Source organism: Echeneis naucrates, chromosome 17, assembly GCF_900963305.1.
Source record: "Echeneis naucrates chromosome 17, fEcheNa1.1, whole genome shotgun sequence".
Lineage (NCBI taxonomy): Eukaryota > Metazoa > Chordata > Actinopteri > Carangiformes > Echeneidae > Echeneis > Echeneis naucrates.
The window spans coordinates 16,199,323-16,222,807 of NC_042527.1; the positions used below are offsets into that span (position 1 = coordinate 16,199,323).

A 23,485-nucleotide genomic window follows, 5' to 3' on the forward strand; every position below is an offset into this window, starting at 1 on the left:
CCTGTGGGTGGATACTACCCCCAAAACATAACAAATACAACAAATAGTGTTTCCAACGGGTTCACCCCAGTAACAATTTGGAATTAATGCAGTGCTAAAAAAAAAAAAAAAAAAAAAATCTAAGTTAAATCAGATTCACAAAATTGTAACAATAAAACAGAAGCAACCTGTATAACAAATGAATGAGTTCCTCCGATCACCACGTGAGCCCCAAAATAGACAGAAGCGTTGACTGAAGGAGAGTCTGAGAGGTTCATGCGCCAAAACTCAGAGTCAGAGAGGGGTAGAGACTTACAGACTCCTCAGAAATTTTATGTGCTTTGAAGCAGTTTTTCAAAAATATCTAATGAACTGAGGGTTAGATATGGTAAAAATGGAGCACTGTTGACACATATCACAGCTCTCAAGCCACATTTTGAGACCATAACTGCACCATCATGGCTCCTTGCTGAGCTCCTTTCAACTATCACTTAGTATTTTGATATACAATTTAAAAAAAAAAAAAAAAAGACATACATGGAATGAAGAAAGTACAAAAAAATGAACACACCAGAATTTGCAGAAAGGCATAGTATTAAAAATTAGCAAAGAAAATCTGAATATATAAATTCTATGACTTCGGACAGCACATCTTTTTTGTTTATACTGTACCTTCTAATACGTACCAGCAAGACATTTTTCAGACTTTTTTTTTTTTGGTCCCATGTGAATGTGTAGTTCATGAATGATATCTGCGCAGCAATATAAAACCTGTGCTCCAGAGTTCAGGTCCTATGTGCTACACTTCCGGCCCATTCCCCAGCAAAATGAGCCCTTCCGTTCACAGTTTTAAGTACCAAGTCACTGTTAGTGTTGCTTGGATACTGCTGTTTAAATTCCTTCATTCTGGGGGGAGGGACACAAAAGGAGCATCACTCTATTTTTTTTATCTAAAAAACAAAGCCTGAACCTTTTTTTTTTTTTTTTTTTTTGGGGTGGTGGGGGGGCATCTGTTAACAATCAGAACAATGCCTATAATGACTGCTATGTTAAATAAAACATGAGAAAAATATATAGATTTGGTTTTTTTTTTTTATAAGTAGTGTTATGATTCTTTTTCCTCTATAGAAGGGGGGACAAATCTAAACCCAAAATGACATCATTTAAGTTGTCAGTTTGTCCAACTGTGGCTCGAAGCTAAAAAAAAAAAAAAGGCCATGTCTACCATTTATTATCAATAATAGTTTCATATATATATATATTTATATATATTATCCATATATATGTACAGAAATAAAATATGCATTGAAATCACCCCACCAGTTGGAAGGAGAGGCTGCTCAGTTTATCTGTTGGGGGTTGTGCCTCATCTCTTGCACCCCAGTGGTACAGCAACCTTGGAAGAACTTTGTAGCCTCATTGGCTACCGAAGGAGAGGCTCCGATGAGAAAATTGGTATCAGTGCAGATTTATATGATATAAAAATAATTAAGAAAGAAGGTAGGCTTAAGGGCAAGTGGTTATAAATGGCAGAGTGTGAGACTGGTTTTGGCAAACAAGCGTTCTACTGTGCATGTGCGACCCTCGAAAAGAAGGTTGATGTCGTTGGGTTGTCTTGTAACCATGCAGCTTGAAGACACTGAGACACCATATAACATGTGCATGAGTCTGTGTGTGTGTGTGTGTGTGTGTGTGTGTGTGGCCAGTGATGTTTATGCTCGTGTCCCCCTCACACACACTCCTCTGCTGACATCAGAAGTGGATTAATGTACTCGAACCCTTCAAACTCAGACTGGTCGATCTTCTTCACAACATCCCTGCAATGAACAAAGGCGTGAAATTACAAGATGTTGTATCAAATCGTAATAGAAGAAAGGGGGAGCCAATGGAATGGGAACTCACTCGTCATCGGGTGTGAGCTGGATGGGCTCGTTGGTGAACTGGGCGTCAAAGTTGTCCAATCCAAATTCCCCTGAGATGTTGGGCTTGAATGGAGGGACCACCTGCTTCTGCTCGAGCTGAAACAACAGAGGCAACATGTGGGAACATTAAGAACTCGAGTATAAAGACTAATACTGAGTTACAACTAATCAATAACTCATTAGGCAATCAAGTTAAAGTGGGAATACTTTGACAGGGATTAACTATATTGAGTATTCACAGTATTCATCTACATATGTGCGCGGTTTTGAAGGGAGGTATCTAATATTTAATGGACATCAATATGTTTTAAAAAACAAATAGAGCTCCAGTGATTAGTGATATCAATCAAATCCACTTTTATTTTGATGACTGATTCAACATCTCCCTTATTAGCAAATATTTTCTGTTGCCAGCTTTTCCAAAGTGAGGAGTTGCTGTTTGTCCTTGTTAAATGTTGTGGTAAATTAGATTTTAGTCTGCGGTCAAACAAATAAAAAATAAATAAATAAAAACAAATATGAATAATTGACTTTGAGCTTTGAACAATGCCAAACTAAATTATTAGATGGACTGAATTAGGACGTAATCACCAGATTAACTAACTGTTTTATTTGCAGCCCTTGAGTAATAGTCAAAATGTATTATATATTTAAAAGTTCAATCCCTTGTTTTCTTTTACTGGTGTAAAATTCAGAAAAATTTAAGACTTCCCTGGCAATGCAAAAATAAACAATGATAACACTATACATGGACACAACCTAGACACTTAAAGGGAGTGGACAGAAAAAGAAACGTGTAAAATAAAAAAATAGTGCTGTCACACAAATCATGGGAGGAATGACAGTAATGAAATGTGTAGCTCTCCAGAGTTAAAGGCTTCACCTCAGTGACCAAAACCATCCTGAGGACTCGGTCTTCTTATTCCATTCACAATCCAAAAACTGCTACCCCTGCAGGGCAACAGGCACACTGCAGGGCAAACTTTACAGCGAGTGTGTGATTATGTGTAAATGTGCTGGGAAAGGGTAAGAGGTGAGGGGAGGGGGAGGTGTAAGCTGATCCTCTCCAGACACGTTGACCGACTGCTGGGTCTCTGCTCCAGACCAAACAGGGAGAAAGAGGTCATGGTGATCCTCTGACAAGCTGCCCTGTCTGTCTGACTGTCTGCCATGTTATCCACCAGTGCATGTGTGTCTGTCCATTTGTTAAGGTCATGTCTGTCTGCACTGATCTAAATGATCCTGCATGCCTCAACTAGATAGAATCTAGATTTAAAATTAGGGCTGAAATGACACAAGCAGATATTATCAGTATTGGTTTAATGTACTTTTCAAGTACAAATGCTAAATATGTGCTTGTTCCATTAAAATGTGAGGACTTGCTCATATTTATATGGGACATTTTTACAGATTTAATATCTCTGAGTTTCGGACATGTATTCCTTTTTCTTTTTGACATACTAATGTGAAAATATGCTGTATATCTAAACCAGCCCAAAGAGCCAAAGTAATTTGAGAAATACGAGTCATTCTACAGCCCAGGGGTGATTCATGTGATAGGAATCTCATTCATTTTTAAATGATGGTGATGTTACTCGTCTCTGAAACTGAGAACAGGAAGCTTCATAAATAACTCTGCGTGACATAAATCCTAGTTTGACTTTCAGTGGGATTCCCATAAGTGATTCTAGCTTTATATAGTCAAGTGGTTTTAAACTATATTGAGGCAAATCATAAACAGTCTTTCAGCGCTTAACCATCTATATAATACACATGATTACGTGTATAAATTTAGAATTTGAATCAGAAATACAGTATCAATCTTTTCTTTGGAAATAATCTGATTGGCACCTATATTATGTGGCTTTGGCTTCAAACTTTCAGTAACCCTTCTGCAGGACCAAACAGGATGGTCTGCAGGAAGCCTGTGTGTTTATTCCTTCTCAAACTACCGTTGAAGTTACTCACCGCAGCTGCCCAGCAGCACCCTGAAGCCTTAATGTTTCTGCAAAAAGTAACAGTGACCTCTGAAATTACTGGAATTTGACTGAAGATTATTGGGTTCAGTCTTTCGCTTCACAGAGCAGTTTAAATAAAATTATTCCTTAATAATGCTGAAGCTGAAGTAAAGACTTCCTTTGCTTTGCTGTGAGATATAAAAATAGGAAATGTACATCCAGAATTTAACATTTCAGCTCATTATGTCTCGGGGGCTATCAGTCAGTCTCCACTGCATTCCTTTCCATCTTTGGCTTCCTGTTAGTTAGCCTATCTACTGTTGTCAGTCATTGTCCTGGCCTTGGTTCTGTCTTTCTTCTTTGAAAAAGAACCTGAGTCTCATCTCGTCTCACAGCTAATACTTATCAGCTTTGACAGAGTTTCTATGCCTGCAGGGCAGAAGAGAGAGGGTGACCCCACACACTTAGATATGACCTCCTGCTGTCTGGTAGAATCTTTTTGTTTTTCTTTTACTGCAAGGTCGATATAAGGATTGATTTTGGCCTATGTGGCAGCCAGCATGCACCGGTACTGATTCCCTTCATCAGAAATTATGACAAAAATCTCAATGAAGTCAATGTATGAGGTGGTTCACGAAATGAAGAAGGAAAAAAAAATAAAATAAAAGGTGGAGAAAAAGAGAATTAATGTGAATGACTCACAAGGTCCCAGTCAACGTTACGGAAGAATGGATGGCCCATGATGTCCGCAAAGCCTGTCTGAGGGTGACAGCCTAAACGCTCCTTGGGATCCTGTGGGAGAGAGGGTGATAGGAGGTTGAGAGACAGTAGACGTGATGGTGATGGAGACAGACAAGAAGTCAGACAATGGGAAAGAAAAGGTGAAGAAGGTGAGAAAGTAGGGAAGTTGGTAGAACAGCGTAAAAGAAGAGTGTTTTTTTTTTTGGTTTTTTTTTTTATTATGTATTAAGCATAGATGGAAAGGAGCGAGAGCCACATTGAGACACAGTGGAAGTAACTAAAGGAATAATGCAAGATGGTGAGAGATGGCACTTCTGACTCTCACTGAGGCCATAATAATGTCATGGTAAGGCCAGCAGGATTCAAAACTGTTTAGGATTGATCCAGTCCCTGGTGAACTCTTCTTACCTTGTTGAGAAACCCCTTGAGGACGCTGGCAGCTTTGACTGACAATGAGCGTGGGATTCTGATCTGTTTTTCCAATATTACTGCAAAAGGTGAGAGTAAAGGGGGGGGGGTTGGGTCAAAAGAAGAAAAGAGAAAGAAGCAGACACTTCCCTGAGGCTAGAATGATTGACAATGCAACCGTTATGACTCAGTTATGAGTTTAGTCCTGTGGGGTATCCTCACAGTGAGCATATACTTAAAAAATTTTCAATGAAGTTCAGTAGTTTTTTGATACAGGTGTCTTGGACAAGCACATCATCTGTGATGTGGTACATTCTAATTCCCATCAGTCCAACACTGACAGGCCACAATAAGACACATTATGAGAGTATTTACAACAAAAACACACATGTATTCACACATTTTCCTGTAATAGATGTTATGTGCCTGGTACTGAGAGTGGTGACCCTGAGAATGGTGTAAATATCGAGGTGTTACATCCTTCCACTGAGCAGCTTTTTCCTCCCAGTGTGAATCTCAGCAGTATGCGTTTTACCTTGGAAGAGGTAGTCCTCTGTGTTCTGGTCTGGGTTGTCAGAACTCCCGACAATATCAAAGGGCGACCGGCCCGCCATCATCTCAAACATCAACACGCCAAGTGCCCACCAGTCCACACTGAACCCTGGAGAGGCACATCATATAATACAAATTACTGCTTACTCTACTTATTTATGACAAAACAACAGCACAGATGGACAAAGGAGGTTTGAAACAATAGGATGAATAGCAGTATGTGTTCAAAATAGCCATAGAAAGCGCAGACATTCAACACCTTTCTGGAGCAGCATTATTAATCTAACAAGCAAAGACTTTCCATAATGATTGCTTTTGTTATGCTTTCTGACATCTGGAGATGGAGAGGGCAAACCCATTTATCAGATCAGCTTAACATCTTAACTGATGCTCTTCAAGATATAAAAAACAAAGTAAGCTCATCTCCATTTCCTGCACAGTGCATCAAGCAGGAATATTGATCATGTCGACAGACCAAAGCAGCTCAATCTTCAAGCAAGTTCAGCAATATTTCTTTGATCACTCAACCCATTTTTTTTACTAACATAAAGAGTTAAAACGTTTAGAGGAAAGACATCTTTTGTGCTCACATGTGTTTTAAAAAAATGTTAACCTGCAAAAACACTGATATGAACCTTGAACAGTGGAACGTGTTGCTATGATACCACTTTTGGTAACCAGGGAGCTCTTTTTTCTATATTTACTGTATTAAGTTTATAGATGCGCCTGTTTTCAGCAAAATATCAGTTTTTACATAAAAACTGAACTCTTAAAACTGCACCATTATCCTTATCTGCTGCAAGATATTGAACTGAGGTCCTTCCATATTACTTCCTTAGTAAAATTTCTTCCTTTTTGTTTTAAAAGGTATGTACATTATACACTTTAAACATAGTTCACTACTGTAGACATCTATAACTTGACAGCATCTCAGATATTCTTCCACAATGCCTGATACTCTTTATCACAGCAAATCATCAGATAGCGTTTCTGGTAAGTGCTTGCGTGTTCTAATTCTCACCATAATCCTCCCCTCTGAGTATTTCAGGAGCGATGTAATTGGGGGTACCACAGAAAGTGCTTGTTGTATCTCCTGGTCTCAAGCCTTCCTGTAAAAACAAAAAAGTCATCAGCCATGAGATCATCTCGGCGGGCTGAAAAATGACACCTCTGCAGATTTGCAGGTGCTTTTATCTAAAGTGAATTATGATATCAGAGAGCCGGAAAACCTCACCTTGCACATGCCATAGTCTGTAAGTTTGATGTGTCCTTCTGAGTCCAGCAACACATTATCCAGTTTTAGATCTCTGTAGATGATGCCCCTTTCATGGAGGTAGTTGAGCGCAAGACTAATTTCTGCTGAGTAAAATCTGGAACAAGGAAAGAGCAGTTTTTCAAAAATCACACTGAACTACAAACAGACACTAAATGGCATCCAATCAGTCTTATTCTTTTTTTTTTTGTGATTCTACCTGGCGTGCTCTTCTGGGAGTTTCCTTTGTCTCTGCATGTGGAACATGAGATCCCCACCGTTCACGTATTCAATAACAAAGAAGAGTCTGTGAAAAAGGCAATTTCAATAATGAGTTTATTCTTTTTTTTTATGTCAACACATAATTAGTCATTTTGATCAGACAGAGAACGGAGATCAAACATAGTGTAGTAGAGTCTTTATATTCAGCAGGGTGAAATAAATTCATCTCAAGCTCAGTGGCAGATATAAATGTGTAAGTAAATGTTATTTTGGGTGAAGAGCCATCACATAAAGCCACACAAGACTGTAAGCTATTGAGAAGAGATCAAGTTTAAGATAAGATATTTCTTTATTCGTCCCACTGTGGAGAAATTTACTATTCTATATAATATGAATGTTTAGATCTAAACCGTCAAAAGAGCAACTGTTGCGTTGACTTATGAATTTAACCAGTGTTAAACCTCTAAAATTCCAGGAAATGAGCAGTGGCTTCGACACAACTGTAAAAGGTCGACCCGAGCCGCGGAGAAACCATGTGACTCGAACTGGGGAAAAAGATATTACCTGCTTTCTGTCTGGAAACAAGAGTGGAGGCCCACCAGGAAGGGATGATTAGAGGCCTGCTCAAAGACGTGCTTTTCTGTTTGCACCCAGTCGATGTCCTGGACGAAAAACACACAAAAACACAACCGAATGTCAATGTGAGATCATTCTGACAAAGTACCCTTGAACTTGTACAAGCTGAATAAGCACAGAACGTGATCGACCATGCTACAAAGCCAGGGTTCACTCATCTATGGTTGGCAGTAGCAGGAGAAAAAGGCTGAGCCTGTAGAAGCAACATCAGGCCTCTATCGATGGCTGGATGATTATATGTCTGGACATGCTGCCGCTCACGCTGACAGGGCAGGGACAGCAGAACACTTCACCATTGATCGACAGGCACTAGTCAATTTGTCAATCACCCTAAGTGCATCTAATCAAGGCTAACTACTCCAATTGCTGCTGGCTGTGCTGCTACATGTGTTCACACAGATCAATTTTTGATGACATGATGGTTTATCTAAACCTTCTTAGAAAGACTGATGGCTTAAAAGAAGTCGGTCAACTTGACTCAAAGTGTTTCAGACAAGACGCAATCGAACGAGACAAATGCTCACTGTGCTATGTGTAACAGCTTCCACTGATTATGCTAACTACTTCAATTATATATGGAAGTGATGTACAGCTGATGACCACACTATTAATTAACCTTCTCACATCTCAATAGATGAAGTGATCTATAATTGTCACACTGAACAGACTGAATCAGACACTTTCTTAAGTGGATATACTCCTTTAAACCTTTCAAAGAAATTAGCAGGTCAAACCAAAATACAAGAAACCACTACAGCGGAAGAGATTAGTGTATGATTAGTCTATGATCAGAAAAGTATTCTGACAGTTATTAATGAGTGAAGCCATTATTATTGAATATTTATTATTTTCTAGCCCCACAGTGTCCAGTGTGACAGTATTTTTGCTGCTTGTCTGTTATATCACAGTGGGTCCAAAAAAAAAAAAAAAAAATTGATTTGGAAATTTGAAGATGTAACATGTAGGTATGAAACAGATGTTTCACATGATATACTGTAAGCAAGCATCAATATTTGTTTACACTGTGCTTGTTTACCTCATCGTCATTGACCAGCTCTTTCTTGACCACCTTCATGGCATAGATCCGCTCGGTTTTCTTTAGCTGCACCAATAGCACCTTGGCGTAGCTGCCTCTGCCAATCACCCTGAGCAGATCGAAGTCGGCCAGGCCCAGACTTGAAGGTGATTTCCCTGTGTCTCGACTGCTCCGCGCCTGGGAAGCAGTTATGGAGGAAAAGCAAGAAAAACAGCAGCTTCATTGAACTGTTGATAGAACTACAGATTTTTTGTGTAGTGAGGTGATTTCTGAAGTTTAAACTGCTCCAAGCTCTACTTTTTTGAAAGCATGTACATTTGTTTTTTTAAGCTAAATACAACTGGGTTGCCTCCATTTGAAAACACATTTGATGTATTACGGTCCTACTTCTCCTTAAACCTGATATCCACCTTCACCATTTCCTTACCCATCTTCCTTCTCTTCCCTCCTCTCCTGTAATCCCTTCTGCAGTGAATCGTTTTCACTAGCTATCCATCTAACCTCCCTTCAGGTGACAAGCCTTCCCCAGCGTCAAACATGGAATCATGGATAAGATCATTTGGGTAGCTCTCTGTTATCTCTGTGTATGTCTGACGTGATCCATTTTTTATCCATCTTCAGTTCTCCTGCTCCTCTCAACAAACCCCCACCCAAACCTCAAACTACATCTTGGGTCATTAATCAGCCGTTGGTGTTAAGAGCTGTGATAAAAGGTTACTTTATTAGCTCCACCAAAGGAAATCAATACCCACAGCACTGCAAAAGTGCCTGCATCTGTATTCTCACTATATCACATAACAGCAGGTGGAAGAAAGATCACCCAAATGCACATGCTAGCAATATAAGTGGACAAAAGCCTGCTTCCAATTACAGGTGATTTTATTGTCATATATATTTATTTTGTTTCCCTCTCAAACAAATGGCAACAGTTTCAGTCTAAATATACATACGCGCACATTCACATCCATCTAGTCAACATGACAAGTTGACAGATTGAGAGTCATTCATCAACAGTGAAAAGATTTCTTTCTCACCTCTTTCTCTTCTCCATCGTAAGTCAAGCTTTCTCTGGAGTCTTTATTCTGAGGGCCTGATAGGAGAGAAGAAAGTGACAGAAAGAGTGACAGACAGACAGAAGGAGAAGGGGATGCAGGAAGGAGGGGGGGAAAAACACGAGATGAGAGAAGGAGAGAAAATAGGTGAGAGACAGTCAAATGCTTTGTTCACAGCTCTGCCGTGCCTGAGTAATTTCTCTCTGCTTGGTTAGACAAGAAAACACCCATTTGTACCCACACTAGAACACCAGAATATTTAAAACAACAAGAGCTATACACACATAGAGCTGTAGTTTATTCTGTACATACAATAGCAAAAGAAATGCTCGTTCATGGATTACCATACAAGCTAGGGCCTCTCAAGAAATGCAGTTTAAAGATTATTTGAGTTGTTTACTTGCATGTACATTTAAAAACAAATTTAAATTTGGATATTTCCACCCCAGTGTTTACATCTTGTGCTTCATGACTACTCAGGTAGCATGTGAACATCTAGAAGGAGGTTCAGATATTTCAGTAACAATAGTAAAAATTATCCTAAGCTCTCTGATTCCAGTCAGCTTCTCAACCACCTGACTGGACTTAGATAAACTAAAAATCCAGCGCACAAACTTTTAGTCTGGGTCAAAAAAAGCTGCACAGGAGTCAAGAGCCTCTTAAGCTATTAATTCTTGAAGGATAACACTAGTAACCTACATTTCACCTTATATCTATAAATTCCTGAAAACGCTGATTATGAATTGATTTATCTGAGTAGCAAATGTGTGTTTCAGTAACAGGAAATTGGAATAGGAAAGACAGAGGTTACAGATACAGAATAGGTGTTGGTCAAAATCAAGAGATTTTTTAGTTTTTAGGAACAGTGATGACAGCTCAAACCAATGAGTCAACATAATTTCTGCAAGTCAAAAAGCATTGGAAAACAATTCAAAAGCGGTTTGCATGTGGATGTAAATGCGTGTGTTTTACCTGGCTGCTCAGTTGGGTCTAATTGACTCGATGGTGGCCCTGGCATGATTGGTTCCTAGACAGTGACATTCACCATTGAGTACAGTACAGTCTTTCAGTGTATGCATGTGTCACAGATGGTAATGAGCTACTTCACACCATCAAGTTAATGAGTATGACATTTGTTCCAGGTCTCACCTGGATTATTGGTCTGCCGCACTCCACTGTAACCAGTTTATGGCACTTCTTGTGCACAAGGAGTTTACAGTTGATGCATTTGTAGCCTTGTCTTCCCAGACCCCAGATTCGGTCTGTACAGATGGCGCAATGCGCTCGCTGCTCAGGAGGTAGAGTGGGGAAAAAAAAATCATCATTACAAACATTCAACACATTATACTCAAGGAGATAGCACACAGCATGAAAAAGCTTCTAAAACACGCACCCCTGCTTCTATGTCACCACCATCTGTCTTAGCCTATTAATTCATACAAAGAAAAATGACTAAAGGGCGACGAATCCCCATTGTCCTTTGAATACATGTTACCAAATGTGCATTGTCTTTTCATTTCAACAACATATTATGATATTATATATCATATCAACAACATTACAATAATTTAGCAATAAAAGCATGAAAAATGAGAAAAAAAATTCAAATTTTGTACAAAATTTAAAATTTGAGGAAATTAACTTACAAAAGGCAAAGGCCTTATATTATAAACATATTGTAGAATAGAAGAAGAAACCTAAGCATGATATCTCACCCTGTTGAAGCGTTTGGCCTGAAAGGCGTGACCACTGGCATAGTAAAGCTTCCGCCAACGTCGAGCTCCCCGCCGGTATATAGACTCTGCAAAGAGAGGGAAAAGAGCTTTATCTGTGTGCATGCACTTGTGTTTTGTCTTGTGTGGTTTTTTTAAGAGAAATTAGGTTTTGAGCTATTTCATGTAACACAAAGGTCGATTCATATTTAATTTGGAAAACTGACAATTTGCTGACACCATTTTGTCCCACATCAGGAAAGTAAAGCTAAATTGGTCTGCATAAGCTATAAAGAATTACATTTTAATAGCTGAATTGCAATTGATGTTATCTTACTTGTAAAATCACTTGTATTATTGTATTGTATTGCTGTATATGTACTTTTTGATGGGTGTGCATGTAACTCATGTGCCACATGGTGTATGGAAATATTGAGCAATTTTGTGCCTTGAAATTGTAGCCAAATGTTTTTGTCTTGGTCTCTGTGACCTCCTAATTTATCTACATATTTGCAGGCGTGAGTGTCATTTTGTAGGTTATTAAAGGGTTATAAACAACCATTGGCTTTGAAATTGCTACTGAACATCATTTTATAAACTCAAAAACATCCTGACTCCCTCTAACATCATTTTGAAAATCTCTTGTATAAATTAAAGATGCAAATCAAACTTGGGTCTCTGTAGGTCTGCAGATGTAAAATGACTTTAATATTTAATATAATATAACTCACTGTCTTCTCCCGGACAGGGCATGCCAGGTTTCTCTGGTACACATGGGAATACTGAGAAGAAGAAAAAAAGGAATGTTACATTTAGTGGGTCTTCATACAAATCTCATTTCATCTGAGCCTGGCAAGAATGACAGCTTTCATAAGAGAGCACTTGTCTGCTGGTGCGTTCTCTCATTATGAGAGCAGTGAAGCCTACCTGCACCAGCCCGTCGCCGAAAGGGCTTCATTATTAAAGTCACTCATGGTGTTTTTATGACGGTGCAAACATGTTTGTGTGCAACATAAAGCGAGAGACACGCTGCGCCAGACCAGGGGCACTGCGAGTCAGAGGCAAGGCGTGGGCTCCAGCCGACGAGCTCGTTAACGAGCAGACAAGGCGACCCCCCACGGCACCGCCACATCCTCTCCTCCACACCCCCCCCCTCAATTCATCCTCTGCTGTCATGCTGGCATCCAGCATCCACTGTACTCTTGACCCCTCACCTCTGATTTGATTAAAACTTTACATTAACCACATAGCCCCTGCCCCTGCTACCCCCAGGTTACATGCTTATACACACATGGCCTGTCAATCAAATGTTCTACCGTCACACACCCCCCCCCAGCATCAGAGTTAGCCCTGACCTCTACATTTATGAAGTTTGTCAAAAAGGCTAAGCTTAGACAAGGAAGTGAACTAGCTCAAGGGCACACAGACAGACGGGGAACATGGGAAATGATGTTGTTTTCACAGGTCAGTGCAACATTAACGACATGTTTTAATGCATCTTTGTTGTGAACAGTATCCAGCTGTCTGTGAATGCAGACAGAAATGGAAACACAGAAGATTTTTTCCTATCATTATAAATAGTGGTTTTTTTTTTTTTTTTCAACAGATGGTGAAATAAATTTAGATATGGAATTGGGATTTTTGCAACCTGACGTAACGCCACAAAGTGGAGAAAAATCCCATTTAAAACAACTTTCAGGCCAGTAAACACTTTCAGACTGCAAGTAAACCAACTGAAAATATTGATTTAGCATTATTTTTCGTTGTTTTGAATCATGTATATTTCTTTTTAAATTGTAGCTCAAGGCTAAAGCTGAAAATCACTTATTGTTTAATTCTTTTTGAACCTATCAATAAATAAATACTAGACTTCGATCAAGAATAATGGAAATTATTCAAAGTTCCTGGTTCTTTCTAGGTCCTTAAAGGTCTGTTCACATTAGTTAAACTTGTAAACACGAGAGTAAGTAAGTATTATAAGCATTACAGATAAGTTTATAAAGCCCGTGAATATGCTGGAACAACTGTCTGGATGATCTGCCTTGGCTTTGCTGATCAGTTGTGATGTTGGGCCTCAGATCTAGTATACTGTACATCAATGACCACAGATAAAGCAGAGTAATGGAGGAAACTGGACTGATCATTCAAGGCTCAACTGAGGTAAGTGGAGCAGCAGAAGAGTCAGAGATGGCAGGCTTCTCATCTGGACCTATTCATGTCCAGGCACCTGGATTGAATCAGTGTCTTAACAGTACACAAGAATACAACTTTGAAACTGCTATCAATGAAGTCCATGAAAACAGCGAGGCTCACCGTGGATAATGAGCTCTGAGTCTTTGTTGAGTTCATAGAGACGCAGCGCTTCCTCCAGCTCCAGCTGAGACGAAACTGTGCAAGGGTCACCTAAGAGCAGAGGACATACCAGATTCCATTCACAATATTCAGTTATGTATATACAAGAATCCAGGGAGAAGTCAGGTGAAGGGGTGAAATAGAAGAATGTTTTTCAATTATCTGTGCATCGTCCTGAAAAACCTTAAATGACTTCAATTTTATGTTTTTGTGAAAGCAAATTGCCACAAAAACATAATTTTGTCTGAGCATTACAACCGGCAGTGTATTGAACAGCCAGTGTATTGTGTATTGAGAGCTCTTTTTGGAGACCAATTCAATCATTAATTAATGCCCATAGTGCTGTTCGTTCTACAGTCGCTAATTAGATAGGAAATAACTGACATTGTTCATCAGAACAACTAGCAATTTAAATATATATCTCAAATGTTCAAATTTCACATGCCAATATGTTTCAGCCATGTTGAAAACCTGGTTAGGAAACCAGGTGTCTAATCTACATTAATCTACATGACATTTCAGAGATCTGGTTACAGTAGAAATTCAACAATGACCAGGTTATATGCTCAGAGCAAGATACAACAAAATAGATGATGAGTGTAACATTAACCAATTAAATTTCCAGAGCAGAGGTCTGCGCGATTAAATGATAAGTTATACACTACAGCATCATGACATTTAAAAACACTTCAGTCTAACCACTGCAGGTGTGATATTAATTACAATGCCTGAACTTTCAGTAAAAATGGAAACTGCAGTAGACTGCAGTTGTCACTGTGGCCATTTCATTTTTTTTTCCTTTTAACTACCCAGGTCTATTTGTCCAGTGATCAAAGCCAATAATTCAAATAACACTCAGATACAGATATAATTATTTCCTTGTCATTAACATGAAGAGCCATTTGGAGTATAACCCACATCAGCAAGTGGTGTAAATCAAAACTGAGGCCAACAATTCTGTTCTTAATGTTTCCCCCAACTAATCATACTAGCCAACCTCTGAATTAATAAATAGGTCAGAAACAGAAACGATGGCACAGCCTATATTTAAAATAATGCAAAAGTCTTGAGGTTGATATACAACCTATGTGTAGTGTGTGTCAATGATTACACAAAATGTGATTTCCTTGGTTTTTTTTTTTTCTAAACAAAACTTTACTGATTTTTATGGTCATGAAGGTAACTACGGATTATCACATTAATGGTATTTTGTTAATGTACATGCATGTAAATAGTCCAGATTTTTTTGTACTTCAGATGGATTAAAGGCATTTGACAATTAAAAGGTTTCTGTTAGTGTGAGTCTTCTAATTACATTATAGTCAATATAGTTTAATACTGTTGTTCATTTACATTGAAGTTATGTTAACAAACATAACATAATTTGGATGCACAGGGAAGAAAAAGTCAGAAGATCACATTTACCACAAATGTGTTGGTGGTAGCAATTCCATTTTGACAAGGGTTACCAAAAGAATGAGCTAATTTCAGACGCATTCTCTTACTATTAGAATAATGAGTTGAGCTCACATTACACAGCTGAATGTTTGTGGTTTCCATAGATGGGGCAGTACAAGAGACAGCTAGCACTAACAGAGTACTTCATTACACCCATCAAACAGATTTTCTGTCTCCGACAGGCTAATGACTGTATGTGGGTGGCAATCAGTGGGAGCTGATTTGAGTCTAATGAGTTTGGGCAGGCTGACCTTATCCTAAGCACTGCAATCTGATGGCTCCATCTTTCCTATGACACTATTACTGCTGCCTGACTAACTGACTGACTGACTGACAAGGAAATGGGTGGGGGGTTTGAACACTTTTTAGACCGCCAAGAAAAGACTTAGTCTTACAGTCAACACAAGGGTATGCCCGTTAAGAAACAGCACTGAATAATTCCAGCAAATTCAGCCAGTAGATTCAATATAATGTGGTGAAGAAAGTTTTTTTTGATGCATTTTTAAGGTTGGTATTGTAACAGCTCTGACTGGTACCTTCTTCATCAATCCACTTCATGGTGAAGAGCTGGTCATTGTCCATTGAGCACATGTCCCTCACTTCCCCATACAGACCCTCATATGAGATGGATGGCTCAAAATGTGTGATCATGATGTCCCTGCAAAAAGGACAAAGCATGTTAGCCCATTACATAGATGTGAGTAAATCATAACCTCAAACAGAAAAAAAAGAAAAACAACAGAACCAATTTTGCCAAAACAAAGAACATCATTAGAAATATTCAGCTTCCTCTGAGCACATATATATAAATAAAATTCATGGTTACAAATGATTTTTCTTTCAATTAATTGGTGACAGGTCATCAGAAAATGGTTTAAAAAATACAACTGAAACAGAATGATGTGTGCATATTGAAAATTAGGATAAACAAAAATACTAATTAGTTCCAGTTAGTACTGCAACTGCATTGTAATTATTTTCATTTTTTTATTTTGTCAACAATCCGTAAACAAAAGATAATTTACAACTTAAAATTAAGTATAGAAGAAAAGAAACTAATCCTAACAGTTGACAAGCTACCAGAACCAGAAAAGGTATTTTTATTTGATAACGGACCAATAAATTATTACACTAATCAATAGTTGTGGATTTAATCATCCTTTCATAGACGTTAAACTCTCGGTTCTTGCCTCTCACCGAAGCCGCCCCCCACTGCCAAAAAAAAAAAAAAAAAAAAAAACACTCTGGAGAATGGCACACTTTAGATGGAGAGGAAAAAAAAAAGGTGTGAAAGCACAATTTTTCTCCCCCAAAACACTGCTGCGTGAGTCACAGTCTCGCAGTCTGTCACATTTGTGTGTGTATTCATCCGTACAGCATGATTGTGGGTGTGAGGAAGAGAGGAAAAACAAGTGCAAAAAAGACTGCAAAAGAGTGAGGGAAGCAGCGAAATAGAGGGAGGGATAAAAACTGAAGTAGAATGAGTCATAGATTGCGACCACTGTGGTTAAGGCTCACCGTTCACCATTGCACTCCATTACTTCCCTGAAAGGCTAGGGAAAAAAAATTAAACAGTTGGCTTACCACCCTTAATCAACAAATAAATAACACCTAGCCTCCTCAGATCACACAGACATAAACACAAGCATTACAGTGAGACCTGGGATAAGAAAAAGAAGAGCATCTATCCTTGTGGATGGATTAGCTGTCCGTCATCATTTCATGGCAGTGTTAGGATTGATGCCACCTATTCTCAGGCCTCGTGGCCAGCCTCAGCAGTGTTTAAACTCCAAGATGGGGGGTGGAGATTGTGCACATGAGCTTTTACAGGTTTGCAGGCGACAGCAGTCTGACCTCAGACGTCAAAAGTAGGAGAAGGCAGGAGGCAAAAATCAAGATAGTACGGCAAATGGATCAAGCTGCAGCGATGTTTGAAAGCCACCAGGCAGGGAATAAACCTCTCATTTCCTCTACCATCAATGTCAAAAGTGGACCCACATTTTCATCAACTTGAGAGCTTGATAGCAAGACGATAAAATCTCAACACATGGAATTATTAATACACACTTTCAAGGACATCTATTATACAAGTCCAAGGACAGAGAGCACTGTGTAAGGTCACTGTAGGGTGAGCCCTTGCAGGGATCAAACACACACACACACATATATATATATATATACACACACACACACACCAGATGGTGAATTATTGGCTCACATTAACAGTGACGATCAAAAGTAAAGCCTTCTCAGAGCTGGCATTAAACTGTCTGATGAATAAAGCTTTCTGAGCAAGAATGAGCCGATGCAAAGCTCAGACTGATGCCTACTCCTCCTTCCTCCCTCTATTTTCTCACCTGTTTCCTCCATCCTGCTGGTGTTAATCATTGCTTGTGAGAGGGGGGAGGAAAAAAACTGGCAACAACACTGAAGTCTGATCTCTCCTCTACAACCAGCATGGCTACACAACTTCCTCCTAAAAGCCTGATAACATGAACACAATACATTTCCTACACTGGGACAGTGTGCAATTCAGGCAGCACATTAATGTCAGTAGGTGACTTGAAGTGTGTCATGTGTAACTGGACCTGAGCTGCGGGTGTTCATTAAACACTGTTTGTCTATGCTGTAGTTAAAAGTTAAGCTACGTCTCAGGTGCCTTAAAACAACATCCACTGTGAGCCAGAAAAGGGCTCAGCTAATAGCTACCACAGTCACAGGGAGTTGGCAGAGACCACGCAGTGATAAAAATACATCAACAGCAGGGACGCTGAATATGTTTTCTTTTCAAAACTACAGTCTTATTTTTTCTGAACTGCTGACTGAAGCTTAAAGAACTAGTCAAACTACTGAGAGATTTTCTGCAATCTAGAAATTGCCAAAGATTCACAGGTTGCCTTGTCAAATGTGAAGATTGACTGCTGTTATTTGTCATATGAATACAAAATGAATAATAGTTTTGAGTTCAGGACTAATGGTAGGCAAAATGTATTACTCTGTAATCTATATACAATAATTACCTCTGTAATTATGATTTCTTATCCATATGTTGAATAATGAGTAAAATTAGTAATTGAGAAAATGATCAGACTGATGAAAATAAAACAAACAAAAACTCAGAAAACCAGTAACAATGATCTAGTGATCTATTGTTTTTAGTCAAATAAATACTTTGAGTTATGAAGTGACAAAGGAAGACATTACCTGGACTTTTTTTCACAATAAATAGACTGAAAAAAAAAAATAGACATAAAATATCAACTACCTCTCTATTGAAATATCAGAACCCCTGAAAGTAAGGGTGATAAATGGAATTATGAGAGCTGAAACAATTAATACATACATGATGAAATGAATTAGCAAATGTTTTAAACATTGATAGAACACTTTAGGCCATTTCCCTCGTTTCTTTGTGGTATAACGTAAACACTTGCATTAAACTGAATAAGATTTGGCTTTTTAAAATTGTTGCTGAAACAAGTGGCAGAGCAGATCATTTAATACAAGTCATAAGATAGATTAAAAAATAACTCATAAGGTCACAGCTGTAATATTGGCTGAGCTGAACAGAACGAATGAATTCAAGGTGGCAGTGTTTTCCCACCACAGCTTTTTCAAAACTTGATGCTGCTTCCTTTGATTTTGAATCGAACTGAATTAGTCATTACTGACTTTAGCCCATTAATAACACAATATTAGCCAAAAAGTTTGTCTTTAAAAAAAAAAAAGGTTACAAAGTTGTGACCTGCGTTACAAATAGGAAAGGGAGCTGGGGGATTCCTCGTGGCAGCCAGGGTGGAGATATTGTTCTGAGCTCATCACTTGTGACTAACGGGGAGGAAGTGGCATTCCTCAACTCACCACTGTCCTACTGTACAGCTTAATTAAAGAAAAGAGAGGAGGAGGAGGAAGCGTAGAGTGTTGGCCTGTGCCCCTGGCATCTTAACTGCCGTGAGTAGGACTCCACAGCCCCATCTGCGCAGCATGAAGCCATTCGTCACTGGTGAGTGCTCAAGCAGGAAGAAGGGTCAGGGTGCCTCTCTGGGCTTCCATGAACACCTAGGACCATCCATCTCTCTGTCATTGCTGCCACGCATGGGTATGCCCCCCCATAACACCTTCACACACCCCGCATGCACATGCTCAGTGAAGAGGAATCAGCTGCTAACAGAGATGCACATTGATTACCAAAACAACCATCGACAACCCCTTAAAAATAAATTATCTAGACCAACTTTCCACTCCAACCCTACGAAAATCAGGGTGGATGAAACACGGCTCCACCGGCCCAGACTGCAGGATATGCTTATCCCCGGGCAGCAGAGCCCACCTGTGGTGCAAAACAGAAGGAGCCTTGAGCTTCCTAGCATCAACCAAGGGCAATCCTGCTGAGCCTGGGCACAAGGTCAGCTGTATCAATGGACTGACATGTGTATGCAAATACTTGAGCTGTATTAGGCACAATGTATTAGACACTGCAACAATGATAATACATTACATGTATGTAACTAGAAACTGAGATTCTCATCAGTCTGTAACTACAGTTGTGAATGGAGATGTGGGGAGGTATATGACTTTGTAGTTCAGCGCTCAAGGGCTTTTCTGAGTAAAAGTAAACAGCAAGACAAGGAATGCTTCCATATTTTGAACAAAGCCGAGCTTTCAAGCCCTGATGCAGATGGCAGAGTCTTTGAAAAAGAGGAGCAACTCCTTTCAAAAACAGGGAAATAATTGAACTGTTTCGTTGAGCCTGTGTAATCCCATTTTCCTGCCAAACAACATGCCTTACATAGGAATCCTGAAGTTGATCTGGTGAAAAAGAAGCCTTATGTTAGCTGGCGTGGGCAGCTCTGAAAAATAGTGAGGTTTTTTCCTGGCTTACAATGGTGACACACTGGCAGTGACATACAGAAATGTGCATTTTCTTTTCCAGGAAGACTACTTACAGTAGCTATACACAGCTCAGTGTAGTCTAAGTTATAATTTTCAGCAGAATTTTAAGAAATAGGCCTTTAATTTTTTTTTTTTTTTTACATTTGAGTTACAACATTATTAAATGGGGCTAAGCTCAACAGTAAAAAGAAAGAACCAAATGTCATAAGATTCTTGACAATTACTTGGTAAAAAAAATACATATAACTCAACAGAATTCCTGTCACATGAAGAAAATAATTTATTCAGACAAAATATAATTCTTCATGCAACATATGATCACTAGACAAAACCATTACTTACTTAAAGCCTTATCCAATGTGTTTGTCAACTAACGTGCCACTGTGCTTTCTCAAAATACATCCAAATCACAGGTAAATTAAAAACTTCAGATCAAATTGCTGCCCACAGGCATGGCCATTGTGCAACTATGATTTGCTGATGAAGAGGATCATTGTAAAGTGAAGATTGTGAACATGTTGATTTTTCATGCATAGAGTGGCACTAAACATGTTATCGAAAGGTCTCGCTCAGATCTCTGGGAAACTGATTGACATTTTCAAAACAATGATAGTAAAAATAATGATTAGTTTCAGCCCTTCTGCACTCTATGCTTGTATATTCAGTTCATCTGCTAATACAGTATAATATCAGCACTGCTGTTAGTGTCGTCACGTGGTCAGTGCCTCTGTGGACATTTCTACTGACGATCACTGTGAATCAGAGCGACATAAAGACAAGTCAGTGATGGGCTGAGACTGCCACAAGCTGACACCAGTCTGCTGATAAGCAAAAACAGACACACATAAAAATGGACTAAAAAGAACAATCATCAATCATGGTGACTTTACCACAGGGTGAAGCTATTGAGTCTGGTTGAATAAGGTGTTTATATGTTGTACTAGTTTAAAAGGGAACACACATATAGTCCCAGTCTTTACTGGCTCATTAAAAGTAGAGCAGTCAAACAAAAGTCAAACACTCACTATCTGGACATTTCAATGATTGCCATTTTAAAGCAGAAATGGAGCACAACATGTTTACTAAGAGTGCAAAAAAGCACTCTCTGTCACACTGTCATTATTGATTAATCTGATATTTTTTTTGATAACAATAATATTTATCTACCAAAGGGAACAACTTTGAATGTTTTGTTCACTCCAACAAACGGTTCAAAACCCAAACTGTACTTTTAATCATGGATAAAACAAAGTATCTATCTATCTATACATGACAAATAGAGAAGCAAAACCAGTAAACATCTTGCCTCTTTTTCACTAATTCATCTGTCAATATTGATTTATTTATTTAATTAAAGCTTTACTAACCCTCCTAACTCCCACTCCTGGTGTCTGAGGGGAAACAACAATGCAGATAAAATCTTGGAGTAATGCATCCTGATACACAAACGTAAAGACCATTTTCACAGCATTTGTCTTTGCCAACATAGCTAGGATTCCTTAGCAGTAACCTTATAAATACTTTGCATGCTTTGTTCTGCAACGCGTCATTGGATGAGCAACACACATTGAAGAGTTCTTGAGGTGTGTCACAGAGACAATACATATAATGCAATAGTGTCGGCCAAGGTGACTTGCACTACACGTTTTTCAAGTCTTGGCAGGGCTCCAATCAGTGGCTCTATCAAACACATAAAATGGAAGAGTGTCATAGAAACAAATGGGTGGCAAATTATTTCCATTGCCACATGCAATGCAAAACTAAAATAACTACTATCGCTGATGGACTGGAGAGTAATGCTCTTATTCAGTATGGGAAAAAACAAACACTATCAAAAAAAAAATCACAGCACTGGCATTGTCAAATCTGCTAGTAATCTGTTAGTCATTTTCATTGTTTATAACTAAATGCTAGTGTTGTGTTGTGGTCTTTCCTTGTCACGTTACTTCATGTAAACATTGGGTTTAGGTTATATGTTGCAGAAATTACTGGTTAGGTTTCTGTCTTAAAATGACACAGGTTATACATATTTTTATAATATGTACTTTATAATATGGATAAAATCCATATTTTAAGCGGGAACAAATGCAAAATGTTTGCTGATCTTTGGTTCTTGAAATGTGATAAATGTATTTCGAAATCAAATAGAAATCAAGTAAGTATTCAGTTTTGAATTACTGGTTGAATCAAACAAACATGTAATTAGATCTCTTGACACGATGACCTCTCCAAAAAAGCAACCAGTAGTTGCATCAATAGTTAAAAACCAATAATAATAAGCAAGTTGCAAGTAAATTGCGAATAAAACGTTATTGTCCTAAGTATTTATGAAAGCAAATGAAAACAAGAATAACGAAACAGAACTTAATAGGATTGTTTGCACCCATCTTACTGTTCCAGTATGGGTATAAACACTTTATTTCCTGCCCATCCCTAAAGGTATGACATCAATTTAAAAAAACACGTGGTAACTTATAAAATCTGTCAGCTGAGAGTAAATATTAGTCAATCAATACTAAAACACCGTGCCAGCTGTAAACCACTCCAATCTGACAGATACTGAAACTAGTAGATACTGCTAACAACTGTTAGCTCGTTCAACAGCTCGTTTTGACTGACTGCTGGCTGTCCACCTGACACATGTCTTAAACAATCCCGACAGTCCGGCTTCACGTTTGCAGCGTGTCTGGATAATTTCACCAGTTTGTCCGCCTGGTCAACTTCGCCGAAACCTGCTATCCAACATTAGCAAGCCGTTAGCTAAGTTAGCTAACATTAGCCAACTGGTTAGCAGCCTGTTCCAAGTCTCAAATCAGCTACTAGTTAGCTTGCTGATAACACCGATCGTGTGTTGAGAGAAGCGGTGATGTCTTACCCTTTATAGTACGCTTTGACCCGGACTTGGTGGGAATTCTCCCCGGGGTGGGACATGGTGCTGTCCCGCAACGTCGGCATCATAAGCTCAGCCGTGGTCAGTCCGACTCGCCGATGCTTTCCCTCCTTCCCTCCTTTAGCTGTGTAGTTGTGTACCGGACCCGAAGCTCTTTGTTTTTGCTGTCCGTCGACACACCGAGTAAAACAACCGGTTGGGTGGTGTTAAAAAAATAAGATTGTACCTTTTTTTAAGACGAACAACAATAAGATGTAAAGTAAAGGAAAACTTGCGGGTCGCCAAACAACTCCCTACTGCAAAGGCCTAACGACGGACGAGTCCACTGCCGGAATGCTTGGGGTGGAGCGGAACTTGGTATCCGACATACACGTTCACTGGGGTTAAATAAATATCGCATTTTAACATTAACATGAGCGATT

At 39.0% G+C, this 23,485-nt stretch overlaps 1 protein-coding gene across 1 annotated transcript; it reads right to left on the reverse strand.

The window, feature by feature from the left end:
- Positions 1 to 661: 661 nt before the first annotated feature.
- Positions 662 to 23,373, reverse strand: prkci (protein kinase C, iota). Its single transcript, XM_029524995.1, has 18 exons — positions 23,049 to 23,373; positions 15,817 to 15,938; positions 13,784 to 13,873; positions 12,202 to 12,252; positions 11,474 to 11,559; positions 10,908 to 11,045; positions 10,731 to 10,785; positions 9,741 to 9,796; positions 8,707 to 8,883; positions 7,599 to 7,696; positions 7,033 to 7,119; positions 6,795 to 6,930; positions 6,582 to 6,669; positions 5,544 to 5,669; positions 5,009 to 5,088; positions 4,562 to 4,651; positions 1,882 to 1,997; positions 662 to 1,796 (listed from the first exon to the last, which is right to left on the reverse strand). The coding sequence occupies exons 1-18, from the start codon at positions 23,129 to 23,131 to the stop codon at positions 1,709 to 1,711; spliced, it is 1,767 nt and encodes a 588-aa protein (XP_029380855.1). The 5' UTR covers positions 23,132 to 23,373; the 3' UTR covers positions 662 to 1,708.
- Between the last annotated feature and the right edge of the window lie 112 nt (positions 23,374 to 23,485).